The 12,623-nt window shown below is 47.7% G+C and overlaps 1 protein-coding gene across 1 annotated transcript in view; it reads right to left on the reverse strand.

The window, feature by feature from the left end:
- Positions 1–550: 550 nt before the first annotated feature.
- The window catches only part of ADARB2 (adenosine deaminase RNA specific B2 (inactive)), a 119,398-nt gene continuing 107,325 nt past the window's right edge, over positions 551–12,623 (reverse strand). The window contains 3 exon segments of the mRNA XM_086614785.1: positions 551–727; positions 5,522–5,700; positions 12,437–12,618. Of these exon segments, the coding sequence (XP_086470911.1) occupies positions 551–727; positions 5,522–5,700; positions 12,437–12,618 (538 nt within the window).

Genomic DNA, 12,623 nt, shown 5'->3' on the forward strand with positions numbered 1-12,623 from the left:
AATGCTGCTTATCTTTGAGGTCCAAATTCTTTCTCACAAATTTAGGCAGCTAACAGGATGATTTTTGCATAGAGGTTAGACACCTTTTTTGTGCATGATTATGGATGCTCTGAGACCTGCTGTCATGCCGTGTGCCTGGGGTACTTCCATCTCTGCTCACTATTCTCCATTATTCAGTGATGACTCTTGCACTGATTGTGTGAGGGAAAACAAACTCTATTTCGGATCAGGCAGGTGGCCTGCTAACGCCTCAAATCAGTAATAACCAACAGCAATAAACAAAGAAAAGCAGAATCTTTGTGGGGGTGGCATTATAATTTGGGCAGCTACATTCATGGGAAGGGCTCATTAAAAAGCAGTTTTCTAAAGTCAAGTTCAGTGCATCAGACACATTTCTATTTACGTATTTCCAATACAGAATTAAAAGCAAATATTCCCATGGAGGTTGCTATTAAATCTCAAACTGCTTCAACCCTCTTGGCTCGCGCGTTCTGCCTAGCCTTCTCTCCAGCTGATTTGATCCAGTCATGTAGCAAAGGTGTCAAGTGATTTATACAGTTAGTAGGAACTGATCTTGCTCTGGGGGTTTCTTCACCCAGGTGCCCAGACCGGCTTTCTGAAATGCTTTAAACAGCTGCTGCTTGACAGACTGGTACGTCTGAGCCACCAGCTTTGCCTCGCTGTACACTGATGGCATGTCTCCATGGCTTGGTATTCGTGTGCTCAGCTGCAGAACAAAAATCAGGGAAGGGGGAAAAAAAATCAACCAATGAGCCAAAAGAAACAGGAGGCTTCAGTAGCTGTATAATCTTCGTGTCTACATTTCATAATCCTGTCAGCCTGACCTTGGTGCTGGGGAAGATTATGGAGCAGATCATCTTGAGTGCCATCACGAGGCATGTACAAGACAACCAGGTGATCAGGCTCAGTCAGCATGGGTTTAGGAAAGGCAGGTCCTGCTTGACTAACCTGATCTCCTTCGATGACAAGGTGACCCATTTAGTGGATGAGGGAAAGGCTGTGGATGTTGTCTACTTGGACATTAGTACAGCCTTTGACACCATTTCCCACAGCATTGTCCTGGAGAAACTGGCTGCTCATGGCTTGGATGGGCATACTCTCTGATAGGTAAAAAACTGTCTAGATGGCCAGGCCCATGGAGCTGTGGTGAAGGGACTTAAATCCAGTTGGCAGCCGGTCACGAGTGGTGTTCCCAAGGGTTCAGTATAAATATCTCTATCAATGATCTGGACGAGGGGATCTAGTGCACCCTCAGTAAGTTTGCAGATGACACCAAGTTGGGCGGGAGTGTTGATCTGCTTGAGGGTAGGAAGGGTCTACAGAAGGATCTGGACATGCTGGATGGATGGGCCAAGGCCAATTGCATGAGGTTCAATGAGGCCAAGTGTCAGGTCCTGCATTTGGGTCACCACAACCCCATGCAATGCTACAGGCTTGGGGAAAAGTGGCTGGAAAGCTGCCCGACAGAAAAGGACCTGGCAGTGTTGGTCGATAGCTGGCTGAATATGAGCCAGCAGTGTGCCCAGGTGGCCAAAGAGGCCAAGAGCATCCTGGCTTGTATCAGAAATAGTGTGGCCAGCAGGACTAGGGAAGTGATCATCCTCCTGTACTCGGCACTGGTGAGGTCACAACTCAAATACTGTGTTCAGTTTTAGGCCCCTTACTACAAGAAAGACATTGAGGTGCTGCAGTGTATCCAAAGGGCAACAAAGCTTGTGAAGAGTCTGAAGCACAAGTTTTATGAGGAGCAGCTGAGACGGAACTGGAGTTGTTTAGCCTGGAGAAAAGGAGGCTGAGGGGAGACCTTATTGCTCTCTACAACGACCTGAAAGGAGGTTGCAGTGAGGTGGGTGTTGATCTCTTCTCCCAAGTAACAAGTGATAGGACAAGAGAAAATGGCCTCAAGCTGTGCCAGAGGAGGCTTAGATTGGATATTAGGGAAAATTTCTTGACTTGAAAGGATTGTAAAGCATTGGAACAGGCTGCCCAGGGCAGTGGTTGAGTCACCATCCCTGGAGGTATTTAAAAGACATGTAGATGTGGCATTTAGGTATGGCATCCAGTCATTATTAGCCAGCTGGATTGAGTTGAATATAATGAACTACTAATTAATTAATCAACTCAAGGTACCGATCCTGCCTACAAGAGGCAGGCTATTTCCTCCTGGCTGTGGAAGATGCAACAGCATCCTTGGTGCCGCAGCCCAGGCTGGTGAGCAACAACTGGTGACCCTGATGTGATACATCTGAGACCCTGAGAAGCCCCGACTCCCTCGCTGGAGCTGAGAGCCTGAGCCGAGAGCCCGAGCCAAAAGAGCCGGAGTGAAAGTCCTTTGGTGAAGAAGGTAAAGCTGCAAGCCCTGATGTGGTATTCGCGGGAGGGAAGTGTGCTGGAGTTGGATGAATGGGCTGGGTCTCTGCTCACCTTAAAGCCTTCATGAAAACAAGAATTGTAAAACAAAAAGGGGTAATTATGGCATCCAGTCATTATTAGCCAGCTGGATTGAGTTGAATATAATGAACTACTAATTAATTAATCAACTCAAGGTACCGATCCTGCCTACAAGAGGCAGGCCATTTCCTCCTGGCTGTGGAAGATGCAACAGTGTCCTTGGTGCCGCAGTCCAGGCTGGTGAGCAACACTTAGGGACATGGTTTAGTGGTGGACTTGGCAGTGTTAGGTTAATGGTTGGATTTGATGATCTGAAAGGTCTTTTCTAACCTAAACGATTCTATGATTCTATAAGCAACAAACAATCACAGTGCTTTGTGTGTTTGCTTTTGATTTAAGAAAATAAAAAACAAGGAAGCAATACATGCCTGTGATACTGTTTTGAGCCATTGTGAAGAGGAATGGGATAAACAGCTTTGCCTGCAGTGGGCACAGGCAGTAGCAAATCTTAGTGCGTTTTACAAAGGCAAAACCCTGCTTCTCAGTTAAGATGATTTTTAGGCATGAAAAAGGGAAAAATCCTTTCTGTGAATCTTTAATGAATGTGCTCAGTTTAGCCTGAGAAATGGAGCAGCTCAGTGCTTCCAAGTAATGCCAAGAGACACATGAAGGAGGGTCCTCTCCCACACTCTCCCCTTTTCCCTCTTTAATCTGTTATTGTTGGAAATGCTGTGAAACCCGCCCAGGACAGGGCAGATATCAGGCATCAAGATTTGTGCTGGTGTGGGAAAAGCGAGTGCTGAGCCGGGACACCAGAGCCGCCCGCTGGGAGCTGCCTTGGGAGACAACGCCGTATGTCCACTGTTCCTCATCACCTGGAGCACACACGTGGGAGTGAGCACCCTTTGCTTTGCAGAAAGATTAAATAAATGACCTCCTCTGACCTGCCCATGTCTTGACAGTGCTGAACCAGCAGCACAGCTCTGATATCACATGAAAGAAACCGGTCTGGAAAATGCCTTAGAGCAAGCAGACGGGTGAAAGCCCAACTCTTGCAAGCCAGGGAAGTAGCACCCTGCAGGAAAGTGCACCCTCAAAGCACAGCCTGGTGAGCAAAGCACACTCTTTTTCCTTCTCTCTAAAAAAAGAGAGATGCTGAAAGACAGATGAAAGGAAAAGGTGAATGCCCAGCCTGAAAGGAGCTGCTCCAGCCTGTGCGGTGCCAGCTCACCGTGGGGCTGCCCTGGCTGGGTGCACTGGCCTGGCAAGGGTGGGTGATGCTGCCAGCCCAAGTGTCAATGGGCCACAAGCTGGCCTGGCTGGTGGTGGCCCCCCTCCAGCTGCCCCTTCATTCCCCAGAGGTGGATGTCGATGACATTATCAAATGCTTCGTTTTGTCAAAAGCAAAGTGCTTTGCTCAGCCACAAGCCTGATCCTGCTTACCCCAACTCCATCATGGTGCGAGTCAGGTGCAGTCCAGCTCTCCCGGCCATAGTCCCAGCCATAGCCTGCCCTGGGGCTTAACTTGCCCGAGGTTTTGTTCCCATGAAGATCCCTCCACTCTGAGAGCAGCAGGAATGCTTCTTGCCCCCCTACTTCCCATGCCACCTGCTGTGCAAGAAATAGTCTGGGATCTGTGCCACCAAACTGTGACTGAGCCCTGGGCACGAAGCCCTGGTTGGTCTCTTCTGTGACCCTCCAGACTCAGGGTCCCTGCTAGGACAGGTCATGCCACCGCCTGAAGTCTCCTGCAGAGCAGAACCACTCCTTTGGGCTTGTCCTCATACCTCCGCACTCTGCCTGTCTGTTTACCTTCCTGAATGACTTTGTTAGTGGAAGTGGCTCCAAACTCCCCTGCCATCACTCTGCCTTGTTATTTTCCACTCGTTTCCCAACAGGAAAAAGGTTTTGGCATTTAATAAAATAATTTTTTCTTGTCCTCATCTTCTCTCACTCTATGTGGACTGCAGGAAAATTCTTGACAAGCCTCCTTATAGCAAATTAATATTCTAGCAGTGAAAGTAGGTGAGCTGAAGAGACACTTTACATTTTCCCTGCTTCTCCTCCTGGAAGTGGTGGGGTCAGGCTCACCACCTTGGTATCTGTGTCCTTCTCTCCCTCAGCACTTCCTTGAAGGGTCAGGCAAGAGGAGAAATGGTGACTTCAGAACCAGGAACAACAAGAGGAAAATTTCCTTATTCAGCATCAAGCTTCTTCCTATATGTCCTACACCCCAGGCTTCACCCTGTCATTTTTGGCCATCCATCTGTCCTCACACTGTCTCCTGTCTGTGGGAAGTAACTAACTGAAGTGTGTGGGCAGGTTGACTTCAGTGCCATTTCAAATACGTGGAGTTCACCGCTATCTTCCCTAGAGAAAGCAGGGCTGTCAAGGGGTGGTGGCCATTTTAATTAAGTACACCCTGTAGTTTTAATGCTGTTAAATTGTACTGCTGCTGAGTGTAATGAAATCAGAGAGCCCTCGGCACCTGGCCACCCAGCTTGAGAGGAGCAGCTGTATCATTGTTTGGATTTATCAGTACATCTGGGAGAGTGGGGAAGAGGAGAGGAATGGGCAATCCATAGCACCAGCTTTAGTCGGTTAACTTGGGTAAGATTTGGAGCTGTTTAGGTTGGGAGTCTAAACCCCTGTGAAACAATGAAGTGAGATAGAATCCTCCAAGGTGAGGGAAAATACTTCCCTCAGGCCTCTAAGGCTTAGTGAGTTGAATACATCTCTTAGATTCAAAGGGATACTTGGGGTGAGATGCATACAAAATCACCTGGTTGTGCTTGTATGGATGCTTAACACTCTCTTGGCTTTTGACTGCTCAGCTGAGCATGGCTCTGTCACCAAGGAGAGCCAGAACACCTGTCTCCCCTCCAAACCCACCTGGGTTTTGCCCTTGGCTTTCTCTGGACTCTCAGCTCCCATAGCAACCCTGTAGGTTCTCAGCTCATGATCCTCTCCCAGGCCCCACCAGGAGGGACGCAGGACACCTACAGAGGCTGCAGATTCATCATGAGATTGCTAAAACAGGGTTGACACTGGAGTAAAGACTAGCCCACCTAAGGCTGGTGGCAGTGTCCTGTCATTGTGTCAGACCTACCTTGCCATGAAGCTTTGCCCACCGAGTGAAGAACATGTGCTTGCAGAGCCGTGAGGGGCTCCCGCAGGTCCTCTTCCCTGTCATGGCGTTGATAACCTCCAGGTCGGCGTTCCCCACAATCCAGTTCACACTGAAGCTAGGAGATTTTCCAGGCTGCCGAGTTTCAGCATGGCTAACCCCTGGCAGGAGAGAAGGACACCAGTAACATCCAGTGCTCAAAACCTCCAGAGTCTGCTAACGCAGTGGGTTCTTGTGGCACTAGACATTCTTGAGCGAACGCACCGGCATTGTGCGCTGCACGTGCTGTTGTCACCACCGGTTAAATGTTACCAGGCCAAGTACCTCAGGAAGACATAATTTAGCAATTCCTATAGATCTTTTTCCACCTTGCAGGCAAACCTTCCATTAGCCTAAGGAAAGCCATTAGAGTGTAGTGTGTGCTATTGACAGCAGTGTGAGGATTGCTGAGCGGAATCTTTCAGAAAGGCTTTAATGGGATAACTGTTTTTTAAAAGGAATTAAGCAGAAAAGTGCTTTTGCCATGAGTTCCTCCAGGTGAGCTTTCCACGGTCCAGCATACTTATCTGCTATTAACCGTCGGGGCCTTCGCTGTGACAGGGAGACTGGAGCACAGAGAGTATAAACAGGGGATAATAAAACACAAAACATACATTTCACCATCACAGAGAGATTACTGGATCCAAGTTAATAATGACCTTGTAGACATCACAAACCTACACAGAAAACTCTTGCTCCCCACCTTGTGTCTGCCTGCAAGATTCTTACCCGGTATGGGTGCAACAATCTCTTCAAGAGATTGTTCTCTTCTTGAGTCAATCTCTTCTTGACTTCAATAAAGCATTTGACACAGTCTCCCACAGCATCCTCACAGCTAAACTGAGGAAATGTGGTCTGGATGATCGGATAGTGAGGTGGATTGTGAACTGGCTGAAGGATAGAAGCCAGAGAGTAGTAGTCAATGGGACAGAGTCCAGTTGGAGGCCTGTATCCAGTGGAGTCCCTCAAGGGTCGGTACTGGGACCTGTATTGTTCAACATATTCATTGATGATTTGGATGAGGGAATAGAGTGCATGGTCAGCAAGTTTGCTGATGACATTAAACTGGGAGGAGTGGCTGATACACCTGAAGGCTGTGCTACCATTCAGAGAGACTTGGATAGGCTGGAGAGTTGGGCGGGGAGAAATTTAATGAAATACAACAAGAGCAAGTGTAGAGTCTTGCATCTGGGTAAGAACAACCCCATGTACCAGTACAAATTGGGGACTGAACTGTTGGGGAACAGCACAGGGGAAAGGGACCTGGGGGTCCTGGTGGACAGCAGGATGACCATGAGCCAGCAATGTACCCTTGTGGCCAAGAAAGCCAATGGCATCCTGGGGTGTATTAGAAGGGGTGTGGTTAGTAGGTTGAGAGAGGTTCTCCTCCCCCTCTACTCTGCCCTGGTGAGGCCGCATGTGGAATATTGTGTCCAGTTCTGGGCCCCTCAGTTCAAGAAGGACAAGGAACTGCTTGAGAGAGTCCAGCGCAGGGCCACAAAGATGATTAAGGGTGTGGGGCATCTCCCGTATGAGGAAAGGCTGAGGTAGCTGGGTCTCTTTAGCTTGGAGAAGAGGAGACTGAGGGGGACCTCATTAATGTTTATAAATATGTAAAGGGTGACCATCATGAGGATGGAGCCAGGCTCTTCTCACTGGCATCCAATGATAGGGCAAGGGGAAATGGATATAAGCTGGAACACAGGAGGTTCCGCTTAAACATGAGGAAGAACTTCTTCCCAGTCAGGGTAACAGAACACTGGAACAGGCTGCCCAGAGAGGTTGTAGAGTCTTCTTTTCTGGAGATGTTCAAAACCCACCTAGACGCATTCTTGTGTGATCTAATCTAGGTGGTCCTGCTCTGGCAGGGGGATTGGACTAGATGATCCTTTGAGGTCCCTTCCAATCCCTAACATTCTGTGATTCTATGGACAGCTAGTTAGTGTCCTAACGGCAATATTTTGGGCATCTTTAAGTGGAATGCATCTTACTTAATTTTAGACAGCTACAATGATGATGGGTTTGGTCACCTGGGGTGACCGCATGACCTGTGTCATTCACATGACCAATTTTGGACATCTGAATCACACACTGGAGTCCACTGCCTGCACGAGTGAGATCTCCCTTGGCTCTGAATGCAGATCAGGGCTGCAAGGTCAGTTGTGCGTGTGTACATGAGAGAGTTATTTTTCATCAGGTAAATTCCTGTCTCCTCTTAAACATTTAGTGCAGTTCAACCTTTCCATGACTCCTGTCACTTTCTCATTTCTTGCACTTGAAATCAGGGAAGGGTTAGTCTTTGCAAGGAAATAAGAGGCATAAAGAAAGTGGTTGGTTTATTTTCCAGCACAGGACACATGCAACCAAGTAAGCTCTGCCTTGCCCTGCTCATTAGTGCTTTTGGGACCAAAGAATCAACACTGGGAGCTTCCAGGGCTGGAAAAAACAGAGTGACCTGAAGCAGTTTGAGTATTTTGGAAAATGTGGGCATTGAATGATGTGTCTGGATCCAGCAGTTGAGTCCCTCTCTACTAATTTGCTGTGTGGGCCACTAGCCTGCAAACCTGGACAACAAAAGCCATGGTGGTGAGCAGGCAGGTGAGGACGGTGCTGGTGGGCAGGAGCTGCCTGGCACAGCCACCCCAGCACAGGCCAGCGCCAGGGCTGGATCTCAGTTTCCAAATGGCAGCTCCCGCTGGAGTCCCTGGCTGCAGCAGCTCCAGCAACAGCTCATGGTTTGCCTGACTTGATGAGACCTGCTTTCATTGCTTCTGGGTGGAGGGCAACAGGAAAAGGTCCTTTGCATTTTCTGCTGAAGAGTTTCAAAGAACTTTTGCAGAGAGGGAGAACTGCTGATACAGGCTGTTCAGAAAGGAGGAGATTAAAGAAGAGAGATCAAAGCCCCTCCTTTCCAAAGTGCCCCTTCTCGCTCAGGGATCTCATTTTTGGAACAGATGCCCATCATGAGCATCTGCTAATCTCAGGCAGAAGGAGAGGAGTGGAAGCCGGTGGGAATGCAGCATCGTCACCGAGTTAAACATGCCGAGCTTGGTAAGCCCCTGCAAGGGACTATGGGAGAAGCGGAGGGCTGTGCAGGGCCAGCCGTGGCACGGGCACTGCCTCTGTAGGCAGCTCCTCCCTGGGGCCTCTCAGCGTCATAGGAAGCAATGTCAGTGAGGGACATGCTCCGTCTCTCCTCCTGTCTCCTCTGCCCTGGGAGGGAGCTGCAAGAGCCAGATGGGACTGAGCACGCACAGAGAAAGGTGGTCATCAAAGGGTGGAAATTATACAACAAAACCACTTTGTATCGGTGGCAAAGCTGGAATTGCAGAAATCATCTCAGTCACGGACTGAACTCACTACCATGGGTGGAAGAGAATTACAGCTAAGTCATAACCTCGCCCAGGATTTGTAAACACATTCATGTCGCGTTAATACGTCTCTCAAATCTTTTCGCCCCTGAGATAACAGATCAGTCTGCATCTAAACCTCCAGTTCACCCAGGCAACAGGATACAAACTGAGAGCTGAAAAATCAGATGTCTGTCCGGTGCTATTCAAATGGCTCTATACAGAACAAGATGCAAACAGATCAAAATCAGCTGTTTGACACTATGCACCACTCTCTGTCAAGATAGCACCCAAAAGCTTAGAGGACTGAGTGCCAAAAAATGCGATAGCAGACATCCTGCCATGCAAAGTTGCCACAGGCTACCACATAAATATAAATGCTGTGAAAACCAGAGAAAAAGAAGGAAAGGCTGTATGTAGGACAGATCAGGCTGTGGGTGCCCATCAGATGGGGGCTGATCACCTCTGCCTAGCCTGGGACCTCCCTCTGCTCTTGGGGGACTACTGTGAGAGCCAGGAGCTTGCCCAGGGCCTGGAGAACCCTCCGTGCTGGTTTGGCTTTCATGCTGTCTCTTCACAGCTATTATATATAAGTACATGTAGTTAGGTGAGTAGAAGATACTTTCACATCATTTTCTGAATGCAAGAGAAGAGGCTTCAAAGAAAACACCATGATACTCATGGTAGATGGAAATATAGAGCCTAGATATATTCTCTGATTGTTGTTTTTGATCCTTTTTTAACACTTTTTTTCTGTTTTTCTTTTGACAAATAATTGTTCTGATTTTATTTGAAAGGTAGCACCCAAATAATCTAGATTACTTTCTCTCCTTTATGTAAAACATCCTGCTTAAAACCAACACTGCAAAGAGTACAATAGGAGACTCTAGAAACTGGAAGGAAAAGAAATGTCTTTGTACAAATAATATGAACTTGAGCACTGTGGGATATGAACTGAAATCTGTCCTCATTCTCCTAGCAAATCCTCCTGCCTCTTTGGGATACCCTTTAGAATGACCTCAACCTTAAGAGAAAAGGAAACAAAAATGACACAGGGCTTTTCTTTCTTCTAAAAAATACACCCAAGAGTAATCCCAGTGAATAAGTGGATTTCGCTTTGTCTGGGACTGGTGTGAGTGGAAAAACCTCACTGATTATTTTTCTGTGGGGAGAAAGAGTTACCTCAGGATATCTCATTACACACCATGACTCTCCTCTCCATTGAAATGTTTGTACTGCTATGATCAAGTGACAAAATAATTTGCATCCTTATAATTGAAGGACTCTTGAGATTTGAAATCCCTGGCTGGGCTGATCCCTGAGAGGAGTGTGGGAGGTGCAGTTGCCTGGCTGAGGTTGCTGAGGTTTGGTCTCTAATGCATTTGGTACGGCTTTTGCTAGGTACCCATCTCCTTCATCACTGGATATGCTGTTAGCACAGTTTTCCAGGTAAGAGAAATGCAGCACAAGCCTCAGCAATGTAAGTTTTAAGCAGTATTGGCTCCCTGGGATTTGTAGGGGAGCGAAGATTACAAATAATGGATTTAGAGACAAAACCAAGTAGACAGAGAGAGACATTCCCACTGCTTCTCCTGAGCTGAAGAAAACTCACAAACACAACTGAAAGCAAAGTGAAAGCTTTTCCAAACAGAAGTCTCAGGGAAGGAGGAAGCCAGCCATGAAACACGCAGATTTTAAAGTGACACAAAGCATCCCCCGATACATTTCTAACTCCCTTGAAATCTCTGGCAATTACTCTTGGACATAAATACACACTTGAGCCAAGTATAAGCCATTACTTTTACTCTGCGAGGCCAACCCAGCAAAGCTATAGCTGTTCTGTGGTTAAATCTCTTATTAAAGCCCTTACGGTGTTTTCAGTCCTTCAACAGTTCAAGTGGGTTTCCCTGTGTATCCTGCAGGCACAGTGGAAGTGGGAGTGATTTTGATCTTGATGTATGAGTGGACTTACAATGAGTTAGGACTGGCACAGGATGGGATCAATATCCTCAGTGGGAGATGCAGAGGCTTCTGGCAAACAGGGGATTGTTGCCAAAATAACAGCCAAGTTTGGGAAACTGGGAGATTTTTCCTTACCAGCTGCGAGTCCTTTCCTGCCTCCCATGATGTGGTGTGGGAAGGAGGACAGGGCTCAGTCGTGTCCATGATGGACCAGGGCAGGAGGGACAAGATGGGGCATGGGCAGGAGGAGGAGTGGGCAGCAGAGTTTCCTGTGTACTTGCCTTGCACAACTTTTGGCTAGCTGCACTGAAGAGTTAAAAAATGGAGGTAAGCTGTTCAGATAAGGATAAGTCTTTTGACCTACTCACCTCATAACACGTACATGCACATTACACTTACCAGATGTATCAAACCACACAGAACCCGAGAATTTCCCCAATGGCTAAACTATCACTTCTGCCTCAGACAAACCAATTTTGTCACAAGGTTATATCAAAAAAAAACCCAACAACATGAAATAGATAAGGGATAAACAGCATTCTCCTGACTGAGGAACCTAGAGGACTTTGAAAGGCAATGGTGTACTCCACTAACACATCCTGACCTTCCGACTCTGTAACGCTGACATCATACTGGTGTCTCAGACAATTCTCCTGAAGAACAATTATCAGAGCCTAAGAGTAAAATAAGGATCTAATCCTGTGGAGAACTGGTGGCTCTTAGCACTCACATGCCTCATGAGGACCTGTGGGCATTCAAGACTTTGTAGGATTTTGCTAGGATGAGGTTGGACAGCTGCTGCCTGGCTGGGGGCTAAGGAAGTGGGAGTCAGGGGGATGGAGAAGAAAGGACCAGAGGCCTGGAGTAGGGACAGGGGCTGGGAAGGAGAAGTGGTGTCCGTGAGAATATCCCAAAAGATAGCAGGAAACCATGGAGATGCTCACGCCACAGGCAGCAATCTTATCAGATGGCAGCAATGCCTCCTCGAGGTCTGCTGAGCAGGCAGGGTCTACTGCATGAACAAACAGCCCTTTTCTCATGGTCACCTGCTCTGAACACGATGACTGGCAAGCGGCAAAGGAGCAGGGGCTCCCAGTAACAGGCATGGATGGCGGGGCCGCATGCACGGGGCCAGAGATGTGAGGGCTGGTTCTCCTGGCTCTGCACATTTGTGTGCTCACTGGGTGAGGGAGAGCAGCAGGGAAGAGAGTTAAACCTAAAATATACTGAAAACCTCCTCTGTGGTTTTTAGAAACCTTTTACTTAGTCATACACTTTTTTCCACTTTGAGTAGTCTTTGTACAGTGCTAGTTTTCTTAGTCAGCTTATATCCACTGCTGATCTTTTTTTTGTGGTCACTGCATATGAAAAAGGAACTGGATTTCAATGCATCAGTTTCTTCATTCTACAAAATCATACTCTGCAGGAAAAAAAGAAGGCATAGGCTAATGGTTTACTTACAAACAAGTAAACTTTCCTGCTGGTGACCAGCACAATTAGTGATGGCACAGGGGATCATTTGTCTTGCAGGCAGGTGTTTGCTTACCACTGAGAAGCAGCTGATTGCGCCGGTATGAAGCTGGCAGCTGACCAATGTCTTCTATTCTATGGCTCATTACCCGGGAAAGGTGACCAGTGTGATAGAGGCTTCCCACAACGACGCTGTGCAAGTACATGGGTTCAATGAAGGAGCTGAGCAGAGCACCCTGGAGCCCAAGGATGTTCCATCTGGA

The sequence above is a fragment of the Tauraco erythrolophus genome, chromosome 7 (assembly GCF_009769465.1).
Source record: "Tauraco erythrolophus isolate bTauEry1 chromosome 7, bTauEry1.pri, whole genome shotgun sequence".
NCBI lineage: Eukaryota > Metazoa > Chordata > Aves > Musophagiformes > Musophagidae > Tauraco > Tauraco erythrolophus.